Source organism: Sciurus vulgaris, assembly GCF_902686455.1.
Source record: "Sciurus vulgaris genome assembly, chromosome: 1".
Classification (NCBI taxonomy): Eukaryota; Metazoa; Chordata; class Mammalia; order Rodentia; family Sciuridae; genus Sciurus; species Sciurus vulgaris.
The window spans coordinates 35,701,075-35,723,876 of NC_136461.1; the positions used below are offsets into that span (position 1 = coordinate 35,701,075).

The 22,802-nt window shown below is 44.7% G+C and overlaps 1 protein-coding gene across 3 annotated transcripts; it reads right to left on the minus strand.

Annotated features, from left to right (window-relative positions):
- Window positions 1–16: 16 nt before the first annotated feature.
- LRRC41 (leucine rich repeat containing 41) lies at window positions 17–22,650 on the minus strand. 3 transcript variants are annotated; one of them, XM_079115909.1, is made up of 10 exons: window positions 22,392–22,650; window positions 18,308–18,394; window positions 17,612–17,682; window positions 6,334–7,471; window positions 2,704–2,964; window positions 1,984–2,148; window positions 1,791–1,889; window positions 1,095–1,217; window positions 799–874; window positions 17–704 (listed from the first exon to the last, which is right to left on the minus strand). In XM_079115909.1, exons 1-10 carry the CDS (start codon window positions 22,588–22,590, stop codon window positions 485–487), a joined length of 2,439 nt encoding a protein of 812 aa, XP_078972035.1. In that variant the 5' UTR covers window positions 22,591–22,650; the 3' UTR covers window positions 17–484. The 3 variants fall into 3 exon arrangements, with proteins under 3 accessions (XP_078972035.1, XP_078972036.1, XP_078972037.1); XM_079115910.1 differs by lacking the exon at window positions 22,392–22,650 and adding an exon at window positions 21,883–22,321; XM_079115911.1 differs by lacking the exon at window positions 22,392–22,650 and adding an exon at window positions 21,283–21,852.
- Window positions 22,651–22,802: the final 152 nt, after the last annotated feature.

The following is a 22,802-nucleotide window of genomic DNA, read 5'->3' on the forward strand; positions in this document are numbered from 1 at the left end:
ATCAAGAAGGGCTGCATGATGTTTGCCCAAAATTTATTTTATAAGAAAAACTTTTCTGGTTAAAAAAAAGAAAGGAATAAAGGTATGAAAGGGACTGAGGCCTGGGAGCAGTGTGGTAAGCCCAGGAGGGAAGAGGCCTGGTAGTGGGCATTCCTATACTTTTCTAAAGCCTGGTTACTTGCTTGAGGTGGGAAGGCAGGACCCCAGGAGGGGGCTGTCCTCAGTGATAGTGATTACCACTGTAATCTCTTGGCCAGGGTTCTTGGTTTTGAGTAAGGGGCCCAAAGGCTCTAAACCCAGCTGTGAGAATGTCTTTGCTGGGCCCTGTCAAGGCCTCCAGAACCTCAGTGCTAGGGAAGATGGAAAAAAGAGGGAAAAGGTGGCAGAAAGAGAAAGAACTGGTGACTGGGGATTCTGGGCAGCCCATGCCTCAGCCCCTGCAAGCTGATGGTACTGAGCATGGACCTGTGAGGTATGGGCCCCATCACATGGTGCTGACATAATCTGCAAAAGCCTGGGATGAGTCCCATGAGTCGCTAACCACGTGACAGGTGGCCCGGAGCCGCCGGATAGCTTCCCTGGCTGTGACTGCATCCTGGTCCAGCCAGTTCTGGAAGAGACGCAGGTGACCAAAGGCTCCACGGCCCCAGCGCTCCAGCCGCTTGGCGAACTCCAGAAGCCCATCTGGCTTGATGCAGTTGGAACTGGTAGGGATGAGATGGATTAGATATCCAGGAAGCAATTCATCCCTGTTAGATATCCCTGTGGTCCCATCCCTCCCTGCCCGCTGCCATGTACCTGATGTCCAGCTGACAGAGAGAAGAGGAAGAATCCTCTGAGAAAACATCTGCCAGAGCCAGCAGGCCTGCATTGCCTGGATAGAAGGGGAGAAGTGCCCATTACCTCTACCCAAGAACTGGGAACATGGGTATTCCAACCCAACTCTGGCTGGGAGTTCTTAAAGCCCAGCACATAAATGTTTATATTCTAACCCCCATATTCCCAGTGGAGAGGTTTGTGCCCTGTACCCAGTGAGTTTCTAGGTCAAAGGCCTGGCTCCTTTCCCCTCTCCCTCCCTAGGGTCTGGTCCCCACCCAGGCGGTTCCCTGGCAGCCGAAGGCCCTTCAGTGTTGAGTTGCCCTTCATAGCAGCCACCATCTCAGGCAGAAATTGGGCTGGGCGCTTCTCGAACAGACGGCAGAAGGAGAAGGTAATTTCTGTCAAGAGAAATAAGAGTAAATTCTAATGGCTGTTTTAGGACTGGTGTTGCCCCTCCTGCCCCAGGTGGCCCTACCAAGGTGTGCAAACATTTTATGGAAACCCAGAAAGGGGAAGGAATTTGTCCAAAACTGCAGGCAGGGCTGGATCTAAATCAGGATTTAAATGAGAGATTAAGCCTAAATGTTCCTGTATGTTCAGTTCCCCATGCACTTCCTTCTCTCTCTATATTACATCCAATGACCACCCTCTCTGCAGAGGTGGGAATTAGAGACAAGATTATGAGGAGAGATTGGCACAACACCTTTATTTCTCCCTATCACCACTATTTCTGCCAGTCCCTAAAAAGTAAGAAAAACTTTTGGGTGAGATACTCTAAAAGAGTAATTTCTCAATGTTTGTAGAGGAGGAGTTGAGTTTGGGACTTAGAGAAGGAAGTTCATGCAGGTTCTGTTCTTTTTATAGTTGAGGACACAAGGTGAAGAAAGGAACGGTGGTATGCTCACTCACTGAGATAGTAGCAGAACCACAATGAGAATGAAGAATGTCTAGGTTCTGGATTAGGAACTTACCTTGAAGAGTCAGATTTTGTAGCAAAAAGAGCACCTCGCTCTGACAGTCAGCCAGATTCATGTCATGGAAGCTCAGCCTCTTCAGGGCTAGGTTGTACTCTGGATAGGAGACAGAGACCATGGGCCAACCTTAATATTTCCAGAAAGCAATACTATATTTCTGCCTGTCCCTCTTCCTCTGGCTGGATCCTACCTTTGAGTGTCTGCAGCACAAGCCCGAAATCCTGGGGAGAGGCAAAGGTGGCACTATCCAGGGACAGTTGCTGCAGAGAACCTGAGGCCTTCAGAACTGAGCAAAGCAGTGGGGCTGGCTGGGCTCCTCGTGGAAATCCCATCTCCAACTGCTCCAGGCAGTTTTCTAGATGTGAAAGGGAGAGATGATTGCTGCTTGTCATCTCTACCTCTCTTCCATAGCAGGTCCCATCCCCTCTTTAATGGATTCACTAAGAAAATAATTTATTCATTTATTTGGCTTGAGTTTCAGGCACTATGCTAGGTTCTGGGAATAAAGCACTAAATAGAGATTTGGTTCTTTCCCTCATAGAGTTTTTAGTCTAGGTAGACTAAATCACTCAGACACACAGATATAACAGGGTAGGTACTTTGGGAAGATAAAAGACATACAAGGACTAAGGGAACGTATAGCAGGGGGACCTAAATTGGCCTGAAAGTGAGTTTGGTTCTTGGTTCAGACTACTGCCATGGTCGCTCTTCTGTGTTTATGGTGATCTGAGCTCTGTTCAGCCCAAGGTTATCTAAAAGAATGGTAGCCTCCAAAGAGGGAACAGATTCCAGATCAGCCAGGAGTGAGTGAAAGCAGACCAGGAGTGGATGTCTTCCCCCACTTCCCCACACAAATGCACATGCATATTTGTGTGGAGATACATCTGTGCATACACATATAGAACTTCACCTGGTATCTCCTCATCCCCAACTATGTGGCTAGGGGTCCCTGCATTCCCTGGCACTGCAGGGTTATCCCGTTGGCTTGGGTGATCGACACGAATAGAGAGGACCCGCAGCAAGGGCAGGGCTCGCACAATAGCACGTGTCAGCTCCAGGATGGGCAGTGGTGAGAACAGGTCACTGAGATGCAGGGCACGGAGGCGACATCCAGCCTGGCCTGACAGGGCCCGCAGGCTGTCCAGCAGGCGGAAGATGTTAGAACCCAAGCCTACAACATGAAAGAGTCAGTCATGGGGGAGTGTCAACAGTAATATTCAGAAGACATTCAGATATTTCCATTACTACCAAATCTTTTTGAGCTTTGGATCCAATTTTTAAAAAGTTGTCTCAATTACTTGTCCATGTCTTGCTTTTTCCTCAGGGAACCAGCAAAGTGATGCCTGCTGGGTTATGCTTTCAAGAAATACCAGTCAGGGCAGAGTCATAAAACAAAAGACAATGTGGTAGGCTGGCATGTGGCTAGCAGTGGAATGACAAGTCTAGATTCCTGGGTTCTGAGTAGTTTTTTTGAAGAAGCTGGGCCTTGAATAAAATTTTGGACAGAGAAAGAAGATACAGCCAAGGGTCACAGCTAGAAGACAAGGCATGAATTTGAAGGCTTTTCTGGCTAGATTGGGGCTCAAGAAACAGGTCTAGGGGGTGGGACAGTAAAGTCCATGTTGTGAGGTCCTGAAAGCTAGGCTAAAGAGATGGTTTACTTTCTTATAGGCGTTTGGGAGCAGGTATAAACTGAGTAGGAGAGTAACAGTGACCAAACAATACATTAGAAGATTCATTGAGTGAGATTGGAGTAGAGGAAGAACCACATCTGGGTTGGAATGTGGCTCAATGATAAGAGTTCTTGTCTAGCAGGTGCAAAGTCCTGGATTCTATCCTTAGCACAGGAAAAAACAAAAATGATAACCATGTTCCACAGTAAATAGGACCCAGAAAAATCTTTGGAACCCACTCCCTTTCTCATCTTCCCTTGGACTGTGCTGGTTCCTGTTGATTGTTTATTCATCTAAGCTTTATCTAGTAACTAAGTGTGAGATGGGGTTTTTGTTTTGTTTTTTTTGCAGGGTGGGGGGATGCCAGACACTAGTAAGCAGCACGTATTCTTGCCTATATAATTTTGATAAAAACATGATGGAACTGGGAGAGCAGAGTACGATGAAAGTACAAAGGTTTGGGTGCTTAACACCTAGACTGCCTTATTATCAGGAAGGGCTTTCCAGTTGAGTCCTAAAGAATACAAAGGAGACAGGCTAAGAAAAGGGAGAAGAGTGGTTGTGGCAGAGAAAGCAGCACATACAGAAGGCTGAAGGAGTGTGATATGGTTCTAAGAACTGAAAAATATTTGTTACAGCTGGGTGTGTAAACTATAATGGAAGCATTCAAGGTACAACTATAGAGGTAAGCAGGAGTGAAAACAAATGACCCTTGAAATAAAGTATGGGAAACAAAGCCATGGAAGGGTTTTTGGATGACTGACAAGGTCAAATCTGCATGTGTGGAAGAATTCTTGTGCTGCAATGCACCAGGGACTAAATGGAGTCTGGAGGAACTGTTGAAACCAAGGTAAGGAATAATGGTAACCCAAGTGATGGATGTAGGGGTAGAGAAATAAATGGATGTGAGAGAAAAATGTGACCAAATATATATGTAATGGAGACACAGTCCCGGTTTCATTGGGCAACTTTGTCAACTCTGTCATTGAGAAATAAGGAAGATCAATATATAGAAGGTACATCCAGGTTGGACGTGAATAAAAGGGGGCTTGTGGGCTATGAAGTGGTGATGTTTGGTAGTTTGATAAATGAGTCTGGAATTTGAGGAAGATCTAGGCTAATGTCAGAATGAGGAATCATTGACAGTTGGCCACTGAAGTCACAGGAATGGATGAAATTGTCCAGAAAGAGTGTGTAAAGTGGGAGAACTGTGAGGAACTCAGAACGTTAAAAAGTAACATTTAGAGAAGGAAAACATTTGGATTGCTGAGGTAGTAGAAGTATTTCACAAAGATAATGATTAATAACAATTGCTGCCAAGACTATGTAAGATGAAGATTGAAAAGTAATGTTGTATCTAGTAACAAGGAACTTGGTGACCCAGGTCCTTCTCAATATAGTTGAGGGGTATATATAAAGCTAGAATAGGCTGAGTGAAGTGGAGATAGTTAAGATGATGTAGAGGAAGACAGATAATAGTGGTAGATTTTGGTGGAGACAGTGGAATGGAGACAGCACACAGTGGTTTAAAAGCATGGATTCTGAAGTCAGGTTATCTGGGCTTCATTCCTGGTTCTTCGACTTTACTACCTAAGTTGTCCTGGACAAGTCTTTTTTTTTTTTTGTACTGGGGATTGAACTGAGGGGTGTTGAACCCCTGAGCAACATCCCCAACCCTCTTTATATTTTATTTAGAGACAGGGTCTCACTAAGTTTCTGAGGCTGGCTTTGAATTCAAGATCCTCCTGCCTCAGGCTCTCGAGCTGCTGAGATTACAGGCATGCACCACTGCATCTGTCTTCCTCATAGGATGGCTGTAAGGATTAAATTGGTATATTGAGGATACTTAAAATACATCAAACATATACTAAATAGTATGTAAAAGTCATTACTTAAGGTATTTAGAAGCAAGTCTCCTTAAGAAGGTGGGAGAAATGGGTCCAGAGCACTAACAGAAGTAACCTTAGATAAGTTTCTTCACCTCTTCCATTATGGTAAAGGAGAAAAGGATAAGAGTTTATGCAATGGTTAAAAATAAGCTGAAGGAGTTCAGGTGTGATGGCTTCTATTTTGTGAAGTAGGAGGGAAGATCATCTGAGAAAAGAGGAAGGGCTTGGAAGTGGTGGCACAGGGATGGGAGCTGATGTTACAAACTGGGTTCTTATGAAGTTGATGCCCATGAATGTAAGCACCATGTGCACAGGTGTGTGGTTTTTCTCCAGCAGTGGGTAGCAATGTAGGCAGATTGCTTTTTTACCTAAGGTTGAAGTTTTACTAGCTGAACATAGAAGGTGGGAAAGAAGAACTGAGGACTGCCTTGCAACTTGGTCTTTTAAAAAAAAATTTGTTCCACATCATGTCCAGACAGATGCTTCAATGTGACTAATGGGATCCAACCCAAACCCTGGCGAGGTCTGCATACATTATATTGTCCAACTTGCCTTTGGATTGCTTCTGCATCTGACTTGTCTCACTACTCCTCAGAACCCCTGTTTCCAACAATAAGCCAAGTCTATAGACCTCATGTTCCTCTCAACATTGACAGTCTGCTACTGTTTTGTTTTTATTGGGGGCTGAACCCAGGGACACACTACTAAGCTATATTCTCAGGGTATCCCCTCTCCCCTTTTTTTGAGACAAGGCCTTAAACTTGGAATCCTCCTGCCTCAGCCTTCCAAATTGCCGGAATTACAGGTATGTGTCACCATGCCCAGCTTGCCACTGTTTTTGTTTGCCTTCTGTCCCCCATGAGGCACAGTGAACTACACGTCCAGCTTCCTGATCATATTCCCAGTTTCCCCCTAATGATTAGGCACACAGTGCTGCTGGGAGATCCAAGCCCAACCCTGCCCCTCCAGGGTGCTCACCATTGTAGGAGAGTGTGAGGCTCTCCAGAGACACCCAGGAGCTCAGCAGGTGGCATAGTGTCAGAGCTGCCTCCGTGGAGAGAGGAACTGTGAATAACTCCAAGGTGGAGATGCTGCGGAATCGTTGGGAGGCCTCCAGTGCTGGAAGCCCTAGGCAGCTGGGATCTGATCCATCCAAAGCTCCACAAGCCACTTCCCCAATCTCCATTTCTTCACCATCCTCTTTCTCACCAGCCACAATAAAAACAAAGTCATACAGGTCTTCAGACTCTGCACCAGACCCCTGACGGGTGCGAGCACCCTTCTTCCCTGCAGCTCGTTTGAAACGCTTTAAGGGCTTAGGTTGTGGGGCTGAACTAGCTGGACCCCGTTTGGATGAGGATGTGGAGGAGGAGGCAGAGGAGGTGGTAGCTGGGGCAGAGGGTGGCCGCTTGGTACCAGGAGCCTCATGGGAAGTGGCTGGCGGGTGCAGCTCCCTCTTAGGGTCTGTCCCGCCTGCTGTGAGGCTCTCCTGTGTGCTCCTGCGTGTTACCCGAGAGGCAGGTGCAGCTCTAGGCATCTGCTTGGCTTCACTCTTCCGCCGGGTGGCCATGAGGGCTGCAGCACATCGCTCTGCAGCATCCCGGCGAGGCCGGCGTGAGCCAAGCAACATGGACCCTTCGTCTCGGGATGGGGCCCGGCCTCGGGAGGCCTCTCCACAGAGGCGGCAAGGTGGGCCACCAGGGCCTGGCTGCCAGAAACCAGCACTCATGGTGAGGATAAGGATGAAAAGAGCTGACTCAGGCACAGGCCATGAGTATAGTGACACTTGGCTGACAGCCCCATGGTGAATAAGCTGATGTAACAGCTGCCGAAGTGACTGCTGAGCAGCCACATCAGAGAAGAGCAGGTGGCGGAATTTGAGGGTGTGCAGGGAACTGGCCAGGGTCTCCAGAACCCTGCGGTTGGGCTCAGCCACCAACTCAGTTGCACCCTGCAGCATGTTGCAGATGGTGAGCTGCCGGACATGGCGGGAGCTGTGCAGAAGAGGTGAGAAGCGCTGGTCACAAAGACGCCTATCAGAAGACACATCAATGGTTCCACGTAGAACATGGGAAAAAAAGGCCTCCATAAACTTGGCTCGCCAACAGGTAACACTCTGAAAGGAGAGAACATGCCAGACAGCCGTGATACTGAGTGTCATCCATGAAATTTACCCCAGTTTCTTCCAATAGCAAACTAGTGAGCACTCACTGAGCCAGGCAATGTTCTACGTGACACACATTCATTTAATCACATCTTTGAGGTGTGTAGTATTACTACCAGCCTTGTTTTTATAAGAAAACGAAGATGCACAAAATGAATGAAAGGAGCATTTTAGCTGGGCACAGTGGTGTACAACTGCAATCTCAGCTACTTAGAAGACTGAGGCAGGAGGATCATAAATTTGGGGCCAGACTGGGCAACTTAAGACCCTGCCTCAACAGGGGCTAGGGATTGAGGTGGGATTGTGGCTTAGTGGTAGAGCACTGCTTGCCTAGTACATGAGGCACTGGGTTCAATCCCCAGCACCACATAAAGCAGAAGTATTTAGTCCATCTATAACTAAAAACATTTTTTTCAAAAATGGGGGCTGGGGATGTAGCCTAGTGGTAGAATGTCCCTGGGTTCTATTCCCTGAATGGGGAAAAAAAAATCACTTTAGCTTTCTGATAGAGCAAAGTATGTTGTGCTTGCCTGAGAAACAGAATAATTTGTTTTAATCAAGTTGAAACTTTGTTTTGGATGGTTACTTGAAGCTTGATTCAAGAAAGTGTGTGTGTTGCCTGGGATTGAACCCTGGGCCTCAGAAATGCTAGGCAAGTGCTCTACCACTGAACTATATCCCCAGTCCAGGAGTCATTTTCTTTTCATCAACTGAACTAAAAATTTGAATTTGAAAAAAAAAAAAACAAAGGAAAAGTGAGGCACAAAGAAATTATCATTGGTAGTGTCATCACATGGGTAAGTGGAAATCTGAACCCCAGCTGGGGATGGTGACACATGCCTGTAATCCCAGCAACTTTGGAGGCAGAGGCATGGGGATCTTGACAAGTTCAAGGCCAGCCTGGGCAGCTTAGCAAGAACCTGTCTCAAAGTAAAAAAGGGCCGGGGGTGTAGCTTAGTAGTAAAGTACCCCTGGGTTAAATTCCTAGTACCACATGCACAAAGAATTGAATATAGGAAATCTGGTTTCAGAGACCATTCTTTCTTAAATTTTTAAGACAGGGTCTCACTAACTTGCTGAGGCTGGCTTCAAACTTGTGATCCTCCTGCCTCAGCCTCATGAGTAGCTGTGTTTACAGGTGTGTGCCACACTACTAGCCAGAGACCATTTTCTTGCTATGGCATTTCACAAATCCTAATTGTGTCTAGAACCTAACTGCATCTTTCCATTCTTTTTTTCTTTTTTTTTTAATGGTGCTGGGGACTGAAACCAAGGTTTTGTGCATGTAAGACAAGCACTCTACCAACTGAACTATATCCCCAGTCCCATCTTTCCATTTTTACCACCACTAGTTTTGGTTAGCTCCTTATGACTGCACATCTGACCACTTCATTAGTTTCCCAATTACTATGTTCCCTTTCCCCCTTCAGAAACTACTTTGCATGAGCCCACTGGAGTCCTCTTCATGAAACACTACTTTGAATGCATTATTCTGCTTTAATACACCCAGTATCTCTTTACAATCTAATATTTATCTGAAGCCAGGCATAGTGGCACACACCTGTAATCCCAGTGACTTGGGAGACTTAGGCAGGAGGATTCAAATTCAAAGTCAGCCTTAGCAACTTAGTGAGGCTCTGTCTCAAAAGAAAAAATTAAAAGGGCTGGGGATGTAGATCAGTTGTAAAGAGCCCCCAGGTTCAATCCCCAGGACCTAAATAGATAAATGAATAAAGTCAATCTGAAGTTCTTCAGCCTGGCAGCAAAGGCCTTCCACTACATGGCTATCAGAGAAGCTTAACTATTTCCCACATCTTGTTCATGTCTCATGTGAATGTTTTGCTCTGGTCAATTCAATCACCTCACTGACCCAAACCCCCCCCCCCTTTTTTTTTTAATGGTGCTGTAAACTGCACCTGGGCACACTTCTCACTAAGCTGCACCCCCTGCCGGTTTGTGATATTGGGGATTGAACCTGGGGGTGTTGTACCACTGAACTACATTCCCAGCCCCACCCACCTGGCTTTTTTTGAGACAGGGTCTCCTGCATTGCTTAGGGCTCCTCAGCCCTAAGCAATTTTGAGACAGGGTCTCACTAAGTTGCCCATGCTACCTTAAACTTGCAATTCTCCTGCCTCAACCTCCCAAATAGCTGGGATTAGAGGCGTGTGCCACTGTGCCCAGCCCACACCTTCTACATCCTTTCATGTTTGCCAGAAATGTTTTTCTGTTGATGGATGAAACAGGCTTCCTAAAAAACTAACATGTTCTTTTTTTTTTTTTTTTTTTTGTACTGGGAATTGAACCCAGGAGTGCTTTACTACTGAGCTAAATCCCAGCCCTTTTTTATTTTAAGACAGGATCTCGCTAAATTGTTTAGGGCCTAGGCTGAAGCTGGCCTCAGCCTCCAGAGTCACAGGTATGCACCACCATGCTGGACTGTTTCGTTTTGTTTTTTTGGTCCCAGAGATGCTTAACCACTAAGCCACATCCCTAGCCCTTTTTATTTTTTGAGACAGGGTCTCCTTAAGGTGCTTTGACTGGCTTTGAACTTTTGATCCTCCTGCTTTAGCCCCTGGAGAAGCTTGGATTATAGGCATGTGCCAGTGAGCCCAGTTTAACCTGTCATTCTTTAAGACTGTTTAGTTTTAGGATTTCTCTGACTACTTAAGTTTAAACTGTTGTATACTGTCCCAGGGTGTTTGATTTCTTTGCCCTGCACATGTCTTATCTCAACTAGATTAGAAGTTCCTAGGGAGAAGAATCTAATCCTAGATTTGTTTTCTCCAAGGCAAGTTATTTACTTTGATGGACATGGGACTTCAGCATTCTATTCTGATTTGGAATTTTCAACCTTTGGCACATATCAGAATTTCCTGTAGAGACTTTTTTTCCCCTCCTCAAAAAAATTCGTGTGTCAGTTACCCAAACTTGGTGATTCTGTATGGAACATCTGAGGTAAGATTCAGGCACCTTTTTAAAAAAAAAACTTCCCCCAGATAACTGAGGTGTATCAGAGATTAGGAAGGACTGCTACCTAACTCTAAAGGGCACACTGAGACAAGAGGGATAACAATCTCCAGAATTAAAGACCATCCCTAGGTCCTCATCCTCTCCTAAGATGCAGGGGGAAGCCTGCCAAATTCAATACAGGTCCCAGCTGACTATAGTGTTGACCCTTTTCCTTCTCTTTGATGTGGATACCACTGCCTACTTCATAGGATTACTGTGAAGTTAAATGACAGCACAAGTTAAAGCACTTTGTAAACTGTAAAATACAAAATAAACATTACTGCTGCTGTAGCTAAAGAAGCTAATTGCCCAGATGGACAATGTGAAATGGACTTGCTTAGCAGCAGGGTCCTTTTTCAGCCCAAAGCAAAGGCAGTAATGGCTTAAGGTTCCCAAGACCAAAAGTCAAACATTTCTTTTTGTCTTAATCCTACCTCCGTACATTCCTCCATATCATAGAGACCCCCAGTTCATGAGGTTTTTAGCAGAATGTAGGCCTCTACTCTCCTTTGGCAAGTGCCATTCCTTTTACCCTAGCCTCTGCCTGCTGTGGTAATAATTAGAACTTCCTAGTGCTTGAGCTACCTGTGGCAGTAACAGAAGGTCCTTGTTCACCAGCTGCAGGGCATTAGAGGAGCAGGAAAATGCTGGAAACCAGACCTTTGATCATCATCTTCTTTTCATGGCAATAGGGATTGAATCCAGGGCCTTAGCGTATACCAGGCAAGTACTCCACCACTGGGCTACATCTCTAGCCCCTCTGCTCGATTTTAAGTAGAGATAGAAGGGTATTCCCCAAGTCCTTTAGGACCTATTTCATTCTAGCACCTTTCTGACAGATTTGCTGGTTCATATGCCCATTCTTGAAGAACAGCTGCAGGTAACAAGGCTTCAACTTAACAAGTGAGATAGATGGTTATTATAAAATCTGGACTTTGACAAGATACTGTGGTTGCTTATGCATAAAAGGCATGGGGAAATGTAGATTAGATAACTATTAAACACTTCCTGACATGTTAATGATTAATGAAGACAATGGTAAAGAATACTTGCAGGCTGGGGCTGTAGCTCAGTGGTACAGCACTTGCCTAGCATATGAGGCACTGGGTTGGATCCTCAGCACCACAAAAAAAAAAAAAAAAAAAAAACCCGAATACTTGCAATTGGAATGCCTCAAACATAACTGCAGTGAGAAGCATGACAGTGATAGGAAACATGCTCTCTAGAGTCAGAGTGCTTCAACTTGAATTCTGGGTCTGCCATTCACTAACTAAACTTAGGCATTATATTTGTACATGATGGTAGGACTCATTGTCACACATTCGTAAATGCAGACAAGTAGGCAAGTTATTTCACTGAGATCTTTTTGCCTTAGCATCATTATCTGTAAAGTGAAGGAGATAAGTATAGCAATATCATAGGGCTGTTATGAGGGTTAAATATGTAAAGTTAGCTATCTCAGTGGCTTCTCACGAATTAGTTCACAAGAGAACAGTTCACAGCCTTTTATTCTATCACCACTTTTTAGAAGAATCTATGTTAAAATGTCAAAGCTGAAAAATACATAACTTAGACCAAGTTACTCATTTTGTGAACTATAACTCAGATAATGCAAAGTGTATTTAAACACTTTGTTTTGTGTGAGTGTGAAGGAAATGAGGCACTGCCAATGAGAAGTGATATGTGCTCACCAACACAATATTAGTCAATTCTCAAAGGGCTGGTAGCTCAGGCATGGTTGGGGAGGAGGTAGCATGTATACAAACTAGGGAGGGCCAATTTTTTTTTTTTCTTCTGTTCTTTGGTATCAGGGATTGAACCCAGGGGTATTTAACCACTGAGCCACATCCCCAGCCCTTTTTATTTTGAGACAGGGTCTCGCTAAGTTGTTGAGGATGGCTTTGAACTCATGATCTTCCTGCCTCCAAAGCTGCTGGGATTATTATAGGCATTTGCCACCATACCTTGCTAGTTTTTTAAACATGCTTTTTTGATGTAGATACACCTTTATTTTTTTTATTTTATTCATTTATTTATATAGGCGCTGAGAAATGAACCCAGTGCTTCACACATGCTAGGCAAGCATTCTACCACTAAGCCACAACCCTAGCCCTTAATTTTTTTTTTTTTAATTAAGGCAAGGTCTGTTGCTCAGGTTGGTCTTGAACATGTGGGCTCACACAGTTCTGCTTCAGCCTCCCAAGTAGCTGGGATTATAGGTGTGTACTTCATCCAGCTAATTAGTTTTTTAAAAAAATGTATTTATGTGTTTGGGGTATTGGGGATCGGACCCCGGAACCATTTACCACTGAGCTATAATCACCAGCCCTTATTTTGGAACAGGTTTCATTAAGTTGCTGAAACTGGCTTCAAACTTGACATCTTCCTGTCTTATCCTCCTGAGTTACTGGGATTAAAGGCATACATCACTGGGCTAAATTTTCTTCTGCTAAATTGTTAGAGCCACCAAATGTTCACAAACTGGTAACAGAAATATTGTTTTTGGAAAGATACAAAAGCAGACCAGAAAGTCATGTGTAAACCAACTCTAGAGTATGCATATACATGTGAATAGCTATATACATGTTTTTACAACGTTGAGACAATTTGAAGTTTCAAATGTTGGATTTTTTTAACACTATACCACCATGTATGTATGTATATATTTAGAGGTACTGGGGATGTAACCCAGAGGAGCTCTACCTTTGAGCTATACCCCCAGCCTTTATATTTTTTATTTATGTTTTCGGTACTGGGAATTGAACCCACAGGCATTCAACCACTGAGCCACATCCCCAGTCCTCCTTTTTTCATTTTGAGACAGGCCTTGCTAAATTGCTGAGGCTGGCTTTGAACTTCTGATCCTCCTGCCTCAGCCTCCTCAGTTGCTGGGATTACAGGCATGTGCCACAGTGCCCAGCTAAACTACCATGTATTTAAATATTTTTAAAATTTATATTTGGTTTACTTTTTGCCTTTTTTTTTTTTTTTTTTGACACTGGGTCTCACTATGTGCTCAGGCTGGTCTTAAACTCTTGGGCTTACATTCTACTTCAGCCTCCCAAGTAGTTGGGACAAGTGTGTGCCATCATGCACAACTAAATATTTTTAGAATGTGATTTTGTCATTTTTAAAATACAGATATACCACATTAATAATTCATTTAGTATTGTTCATTTTTAACCATACTGAGGATTGAACCCAGGGGCACCTTACCACTGAACTACATCCTAGTCCTTTTATTTTTTATTTCGAGACAGGGCCTTGCTGATGCTGAGACTGGCCTTGAACTTGCAATCCTCCTGCCTCAGCCTCCTGAGTCTCTGGGATTATAGGCCTGCACTACCACACCCTGTTTACTTCCCTTTAAAACAAACAAACAAAAAAAAAAATCAATGAGATTTGAATGTTTACTTTATTAGAGATTTTTGTGTATTTTGTGATTTGTTCAGATCTTTTCAATTTTTTATTTTATTTTTATTTTTGCTGTACTGGGAATTGAACTCAAGGACTTGCACAAGCTAGACAAGCACTATACCAGTGGGCTATATCCACAGACCTTTTTTTCTTTTTCATTTTTGTGGTACCAGGGATTGAACCCAATCCTTTTAAAATATTTTATTTAGAGACAGGGTCTCACTGAGTCTCTCTTAAGTTGCTGAGGCTGGTTTTGAATTTGTGATCCACCTGCCTCAGCCTCCCAATTGGCTGGGTTTACAGACATGTGCCACTGCACCTGGCTGCTTTTTTTTTTTTTTTTTTTCTTTTTTGAGATAGGGTTTTGCTAAATTGCTCTGGTTGGCCTCAAACTTGTGATCCTCCTGCCTTAACCTCCCAAGTAGTTAGGATTACAAGTGTGTACCACCATATCCAACTTCTAAAATCTTACCCTTTGGATGTTTATCTTTTTCTTATTCTCTGCATCCTTTTGTTTTGCTAATATTCTCTCCCAGTTTATTTTTTTAAATTTGTTTATAGTGTTGGCCTTTTATGTGGTTAAATAAGTCCATATTTTCTTTCCTGGGGGTTGAACCCAGGGCTTCACATGTTAAACAAAAGCTTTATCACCTGAGCCCCCATATTTTCTTTTTTGCTTTTGCCCATTTAATAATTAGCACTCTCTGCATTTTGAGATTAGAAATTGAGTCACCTTTATTCTTTTTTAGTTGTTTTGTGCTTTTACTTATTACAATTTAATCTTTAATCAAAATTATTTGAGCATGTTATAAAATGAGACCCTGAATTTTTTCTAAATGGTTAACCAGTTGCTAAAGAACCTTTTACTGAATCACCCTTCAATACAGTGAATTTCCCCACAGTATTATATTATGCAGATATCTTTATAAACACTAGTACTACATAGTTTTGAAATATTCTTGCTTTATAAGCAATATATATTGGATGTAGCATAGTGATTGAAACTGAGTAGGTACTTGATAAGTGGCACTTTTTTGTGTGTGATGCTGGGGATCAAACTCAGGACCTTGCACATGCTAGGCAAATACTTTTCCACTGAGTCACACCCCCAGTCCTTGATAAGTGTTTCTGAATCATGAATAAGTGAGATGAAAGTCTCTTATCATGCAGAAGTGGGAAGCAAAGACATCTGGAACAGATATGCTCTAAGCCAAGACCTCTGCCTAAGTAACTCTTGGGCCACCAAACCCAGGCAGGCACCCTAAACGTTCTGAAATGCTCTGAGCCAAGAAAACAGGATAACAAAAAATTTTTTTCAGTATCCCAGTATCCTGGGATAATGTTGTATAAAGAAAGCCTTCACCACCATTTGACCCAGTTATCCCACAACTTAAAATCAGCATACTATAGTGACTAGGCCACATCAATGTTCATAGCAGCTCTATTCACAATAGTTAAGCTATGGAACCAACCTAGGTGCTCTTCAGCAGATGAATAGATAAAGAAAATGTGGTACGTATACACAGTGAAACATTACTCAGCCATAAAGAATGGCATTTGCCAGTAAATGGATGGAAATGGAGACTATCATGCTAAGTGAAATAAGCCAATCCCAAAAAATCAAAGGGCTAATGTTCTCTGTTATTTGGATGCTGATTCACAATAGGGTTGGGGGAGTGAAGGTTCACTGGATTGAACAGAAGGGATTGGAATGGGAAAGACATAAGAATGGATTGGACATAAATTTCCTATGTTCATATATGAATCCATGACCAGTGTTAACTCCACATCATGTACAATCACAATAATGGGAAAGTTATACTCCGTGTATGTATGATGTCAAAATACATTCTACTGTCATGTTTAAACAAACTTTAAAAAAAAAAAAAAGGCCTTCTCCAAGAGAAAGATTACAATTTTCATCACCTCCTGGTCAATCATAGTGCTTGTGAAATATAGAGACAAAGTGAATCTGATGTTATTTAAAGATGGCAGAAAGCCATTACTGTTTTCTAATATTCTTACTTCCACTTCTTTTCTTCATAAGGTCTAGTATCTGAGGATTTTGTTGGGCCTCAGTGTCCTTATGCTGAATACTAAGGGTTTCAGTCCAGATCTGGAAGTGGAAAAACTGAAGGATATGGGGCTGAATGTTACTGAATCCAGTGCATCACCAGAAATTTAAAATTAAATTTCCAATTTACATCTCCTTTTTTGTCATTTGTCCTCATTAATCAAATAAAGCCCAGCTGCAGCACTATTTCCTAAGAAAGACTTACTTTCTTACTCCCTTTCCTTCTACTTCCTGCTTCCTTGTGTCCTATCATTCCTGATTTATTGTAGATTTCCCACAGTCCTCAAGATGAGGGACTGTGTCTGCACTTCTGATAGCTAGGTAAGATCTGGTATATGGTAAGTTTAATAAATACTCATTGAACTATATCTGTTCTGTCACCTAATCATGGAGCAGCAAAAGACAGTCTGCTTAAATAAGAGCTCCAGTGATTTATATCTGAATCAGTACACAGAATCTCAGGGTTAAAAGGAATGCTAAAATTTATCCCGTCCAACCTCTTTCATAATGCTGAATTCCCTATAAAACACCCTTGTCTAGTAGTTATCCAGACACTTGAACACTCAGTGATGGGAAGCTTATCATCTCTGGAATTTGCTTGTTTCACCACCAATAATCTTTTTTTTTTTTTTTTTTTTTTTTTCATTTTTTAGTTGTAGATAGACACAATACCTTTATTTTATTTATTCATTTTTATGTGGTGCTGAGGATCGAACCCAGTGCCTCACACATGCTAGGCAAGTGCTTTACCACTGAGCCACAACCCCAGCCCCACCAATAATCTTAAAGAGTTTAAAAGCTTTACCTTTGATTTGGCAAAAATGTGTCCTCCTTTAGGTTTCACCCAGAACCAGTCTATTAACCCTTTCATGTGATATCATTCATATATTTCAAGATGGTGCATGTTTACCAAGTTGTCTCTTTTCCAGGAATAACATATCATCTTCCAAATGTGCCTCACATTATGTGCTTGACTTCTTTCTCCATATTCCAGGGATAGCCTGACCATTACATCATGTGCTTTACTTCTTTCTCCATATTCCAGGGATAGCCTGACCATTACAGAGCCAGGCAGGACTATCATCCCCCTAGTCTTTCATCCTATATTATATTTACATTAGTTCACAGAGCTCAGGGTACAGTCATTATGAGTGGCTTCAGCAAAATGTTGGCTAAAGTCCCTTAATATTTTTTATAAAAACTGCTTCTAGGCCAGATTATTTTATCCTCGACCCTTGAGGCCATGCAATTAGAAATTTTTGGACTGATTCAAGAGTTGGTTTGTTCTGTTAATTACATTTAATTATATTGGACCATTGCACCAACTCTGTCCAGAACTCTAGGAATTTTGGCTCTGCTGTCTATTGTGGTCATACCCTTCCCAGTTTTGTGTTCCTTGCCAACATGGTGGGCAAACAATTTAGTGACAAATGCCAAATGGGCCAAACCTTGTGATAAACCATCTGAGCCCTCCTCCTAAATCCATGTCATCCCTTTCCCCAAACTTTACGAGTTCCAGGCTTGTGTTTACGCGCTGTTCCTGCTTTCATTGTGCAAGAGCTAGACTTCTACCTGGTACCTTAACTTACTTCCAAACTGGAAGGCCTTGTCTTCATCAGCTCATCCCATAGTCGGCGCCAGATAGCCTGAGTGGAGAGGCCTGTAGACAGAAATAGCACACTTACTTTGGCTGCTTGCTGAACACCATGAGTAAAGTACATCAGCCTTTCATGTTGTCCTCCAGCTTCATGAGTAATATGGCAGAGTGGTTAAGAGCACTGGCCCTAAAGACAGGCTGCCTGGGTTTAAATATCAGCAAACTGTACTCTAGCTGCATGATGTTGGGCAAGATGATTTCTCTATACCTGTTTCCTCACCTGTAAAATGTAATAATAGCTGTTTCATAGCATCATTGAAAGGATTAAATGACTTAATGAATTTCTCTAGGATAATGCTTGGCATATCAGAGTTAGATAAATGTTAAGCTGTTAACAGATATGTCCAATGAGGAGCAGCAGCTTGGTAAAATACACTATCAGAAGATCTGGGGTATAGTTCTGACTTTGGTATTAATTATGGTGTGCACTTTTATCAGAATAACAGATATCATATACTTGTTCTTTGTTTCACAGGACACTGCAGGGAATCATAAGAAAGTAGGTATGAGGGCACTTTTTGAAAAACATGACATTCTATGCAGGCATCAATGTATAATATTTACCTGAAAAACATCATGGTGCCTTGTTCACAATCACTGACTGAGAACAAGACAGAAAGATACTCACCTTTCTTAAGGGCAGTTTCCTCAATCCTCTCCAAGTAATATATATTGAGCAGAGGTAAGATGCTTTGAAGTATTGGGCCTGGGAGGGCTACAAAAACCAAAACACAAAGTTTACTTTTCCCTCCCCCCAGGGTTCCAAGAATTATATATTCTATTGGAAAGGAAAACAGAAGGGTAGACTTCTCATTTGACAAATGGAACCTGGAGAAGCTAACCTAAATCTCTTCCAAACTCTAGTCCACTTATCTTCAGTCACGCAGTTGGCAGCTGGAATTTCGGGGGCAAGGGTGAGATAATCCCACAGAACAAGCAGACATGCTCATTTAGGAGCTGGTCAGTTCACTTCTACACAATAACAACAAAACATTCTGCATTAAAAAGGTCCTATTAAAAAAAAAAAAAAAAAAAAAAAAAAAAAAAGGTCCTATTGAGGCTACCATGTGTGAGACCCTGGGTTCATTCCCACTTTACTAAAAACTAAAAAAAATCTAAAAATCCTACTGAATATGTGTGATAAAAGTTCTTCATAATCTATCCTACTAATCTGAGCTCCCTGCTTTGCTTCCTATATTTCAGTCACACTAAACTACTTTTTTACCTATTTGTATTATACTGTTTTCTGCCTCTGTGCCTTTGTCATGCTATTCTTTCCAACAAGAATATCCTCGCCATTTTCGGGGCATCAACTGCTCATTTTTCCACTATCACAAGTTCTTTATTAACTTTGCTGAATTCCCTTCCAGAATGATCACTTCCACCCTTTGGGCCACTAACCCAAACTAGTACTTTGCTATGAAGAATAGAGACAATTAGTCTCTCCATTCTAAATTTACTGTCTTAAAAACAAAACTGGCCAGGTGTGGTGGCAAATGCCTGGAATCCCAATGACTCAGAAGGCTGAAGCAGGAGATTGCAAGTTCAAGGCCAATCTGGGCAACTTTGACCCTGTCTCAAAAAATAAAAAGGGCTGGGATGTAGCTCAGTGGTAGAGCAGCACAACAACAAAACAAAACAAACTGACCTTGTCAGCTGTTTCTTTCTGGGAGGGATTATAGTATAGTGTCTAAAGGGTTTATTCTCTAGACTTGGAAATCTGGGTGAAATACTGATTACTTGGTTAATTGTGAATTCTTAGATTATGTAAACTTTTTAAGAATCAGCTTCTGCAATTTTATTTATTTTTTGTGGTGCTGGGAATCAGAACCCAGGGCCTCACACTTGATAGGCAAATACTCCACCATTGAGCCACGCCCCCAGCCCAGCTTTCTCAATTTTAAAATGAAGATCATAATGACTACATCATTATGTTAAAAGGTTGAAGGAGATTGTGTTTGTACTTTTTAAGACAATGCCTGGCCATAATAAATATTGACTAAATATTGACTAATAATATGTCAATATCATCTCTGTGCTATCAAGAATGAGTTTAAGATCTTGGAGTATACCAAAACAGCCATTCCATAATCCACTTTTTTTTTTTTTTTTGCAGTGCTGGGAATTGAACCCAGGCCTTGTGCTTACAAGGCAAGCACTCTATCAACTGAGCTATCTCCCCAGCCCTCCATAATCCACTTTTATCTTTACTTGTGAATAACTGAATCTTGAAATCCAAAAATCTGATTGATTAATTTCCTCTACTGTTAATACTACTAGTATTAATTCCCTCTACTATTATACTTTGTAGGCCATATCACCTATCATATGGATTAACTGCCTTCCTTGACTTCAGTCTCTCTGCAGTCTGCTCTTGGTAGTGACATTCCCCTCTTCAAAACCCTCAAAGGCTCTCTACTGCACTCAAGATACAATTTAAACTTCACACCCTGATATTCAACGTATATGCTTTATTTTACTTAACTTTTGTCACAGTACCCTTTCCCATTACTTCTACTCATGCCTCCTTATACAAATCAGTATTAGTGCACTACCTCCAGGGAGGCTTTCCTGGCAGTTTCCTAGCCCACATTGGGGGCTCAACCAGTAATAATGGCGAAGGCATGTACAGAAGAGGTGGGAGAAGGAAGAAGAGGAAAAAGGAGATTCAAGAAACTGTCGCCTGTTTGTGGGGAAAGAGGCAACACAAAAGTTCCTCCAGAGCCTTATCCCCTTTTCCTCCAATCTGCTCCCCTCTGTTTACCCATCCCCTCTCACGCCACAGAAATTTTCATCTTTTATTACCCACAAACTCTGCTCTTCCCTTCCCCATTCTTACGCTAGGTTCCTCCTTGCTTCCAGCCCATACCTTTTTTTTAACTGCCTCCTCTTCCCAACTTACAGCCTTCATACCCTGTCTTGCCTTCTAGCCAGGGTTAGCATCCCAGAAGCTCCAGGCTGATGCAGGCAGACCTTTCACATTCCCAAGACTTCTGAGCTGCTCAGCTCCACTGAAGCTTTTCTTCCACTTCCCAAGGGTCAGCCTGACCTTTCTCAGCTGCTGGCACAGGGCTTCCCCAACCCCCTCCTCTCAAGGGGCCTGAGGACTTCTAACATGTCCAGAAGGGCACTTGGGTCTCTTCGGTATTGGTGGTCCACTCCCACCACCAAGGGCTCCCTGACCACTTTCCAAACTTCAGGGCCTTTTCCATAGGCCACCTCCTCATGGGGTAACCCAAACCCCTACCCTGGGGCCACAAGCCTTCACACCTGACCTGACCAGCACCTTCCTCCTGGCAAAGATGCTGCCACCACCCCAGAGGCCTCCTGGCACACCCCTCCCCCACACAGTCCAAGGTTCAGCCCCACCACCACCACGACCCCCGACCCTTCTCCCGGGTCTGGGCCTGAGACCTCCTCGCCCGACTTCAGCCTGCCTCTGGACCCCACCCCCTCACACCACCAGTCTGTCAGGCCAAGGCCTCTCCTGTCCGGGTGCAGCCAGGTCTGCTTCGCAGGGCCCTCACTTTCCCCTCTCTCTCTCTACTACCAGTCCTCGCTGCTTCTCTCCTCAGCTGCCCAGCGGCGGCTAGCGGTACCCACCCCACAGCAGGGCCTCCGCGTGCTCATCTGGTAGCAGGCCTCCTCTCCTCCCTTACCAGGCCCACCAGCCCAACTGGCCGGTTCTCCCTTCCCCGCCGCTCACTCTGGCGCCTCAGGCCGCCCGCCCACCCTCCTCCCGGGCTCGGCCCTGCAGCCCTGGCGTCCTCAGACCTGGGGACTCGGTTCACTCGCGTTCAGATCACGGCCTCTTGGCCGCGACGCGCCCCCTCCTATTCCGACCCATGAGTCCGGGCTCCCCAGGCCGTCGTCCCGCCTGGGGCCTCCTAGACCCTTTCCGCCGGCAAGCCTGAGAGCCTCCGTCGATTGCTGAACCGCTCCGGGCCCCCTCTACCCGCTCTCCACCCTTCCTCGCAGCTGGGGCCCATCCCGGTGGCCTCCGGTGCTCCCTGTTCTGCCGGTCACTCGGTCAGTTTAGCAGTGAGGCCCGGGTCGTCGGTGCGCTCCGTCAGCCCTGGGCGGTTAGACAGGCCGCGGGCGCCGAGCCTTTCGGCCTCTCCCCAGCCCCTAACCCTAGCTCTCCAACCCGCTGTTCCACCCACTCCCATCGGCTTAGCCTCCCGAGTCTCCGAGTCTCCGCACCCGTGGTGTGCCCAGTAGACACCAGAGGCCCCAGGCAGTCAATCAGTTCAGGTGGCCCGGGGCCTGGTCTCCTTGCCTCGGGCCAGGCCTGCCAACCTCGGCCCCCTGCCCCTGTCCTGGTCCGCCAGGACATCCCTGCCCCGTCGGTTAGACTTCCGACACTCCTCAGCTCGGTCCAGCCGAGTGTCAGTTCGGTGCTCGCGGCTCCGGCCCGTCCGTCCCGCCTCTGTCGCCCCAGTCCTGCCGGCTTTGCCCTAGTCCGGGCCTCCTCGCCTCGCCCCCGGCGCCCCCCGGCCAGGCCACGATGAGAGTCCACTTGCTTATTTGGTCTCGGTCTTTACTCTGTCCAGCCCTGTCAGTCACAGAATTCAAGCTCCGACCCAACAATCTAGCTTCCAGTGCCCGGGGCTGGGCCTTGCCCCGGGCCTCTCGGCCTCGCCCCCTTCGCCCCCTGGCCGCTGGGCCGCCCCCGCTCGATGCCAGAGATAGCCCCTCACCCCGCGACTTACCCCACACCCCGCTCTCCAGAACCCCCATATGGGCGCTCACCGCCCGCCCGCACAGCTCGAACAGGGCGGGGGGAGCGCTGGGGCCCGAGGCCGAGCTCTTCGCTGGCGCCGCCTCCCGGGACGTGGCCTCCATGGTCGTTGCCGCCGCTACCTCACAGAACCAGCAACTCCGGGCGCGCCAGGCCTCGGGCGCCGCCATCTTGGGGAGGTGCGCGAGCCCAAGGATGGCACCCGCGGGCCGCCATCTTGAAAAGGTCAGCAGTTAGGACAGCTCCACAGGCGATATGGGTAAGAAAGGGAAATACGCTAGGGGAATGTCGAATAAATTAGCATACTTTTCAAGTTCTCTTAGAAGCTTATCTTTTGAATAAACTCTTATATCAATATATTTGGGTCTGGAGTGACTAAGGA

What these genes read in the sequence shown, in the direction of transcription:
- LRRC41 (XM_079115909.1), bottom strand. Translation starts at nt 22,590, where the DNA reads ATGGCGGCGCCCGAGGCCTGGCGCGCCCGGAGTTGCTGGTTCTGTGAG. An exon ending in GGAAACTGCCCTTAAGAAAG is followed by an intron (nt 17,683 to 18,307) that starts GTGAGTATCTTT and finishes TTCTGTCTACAG; the next exon opens with GCCTCTCCACTCAGGCTATC. An exon ending in TGGGGATGAGGAGATACCAG is followed by an intron (nt 2,149 to 2,703) that starts GTGAAGTTCTAT and finishes TTTCACATCTAG; the next exon opens with AAAACTGCCTGGAGCAGTTG.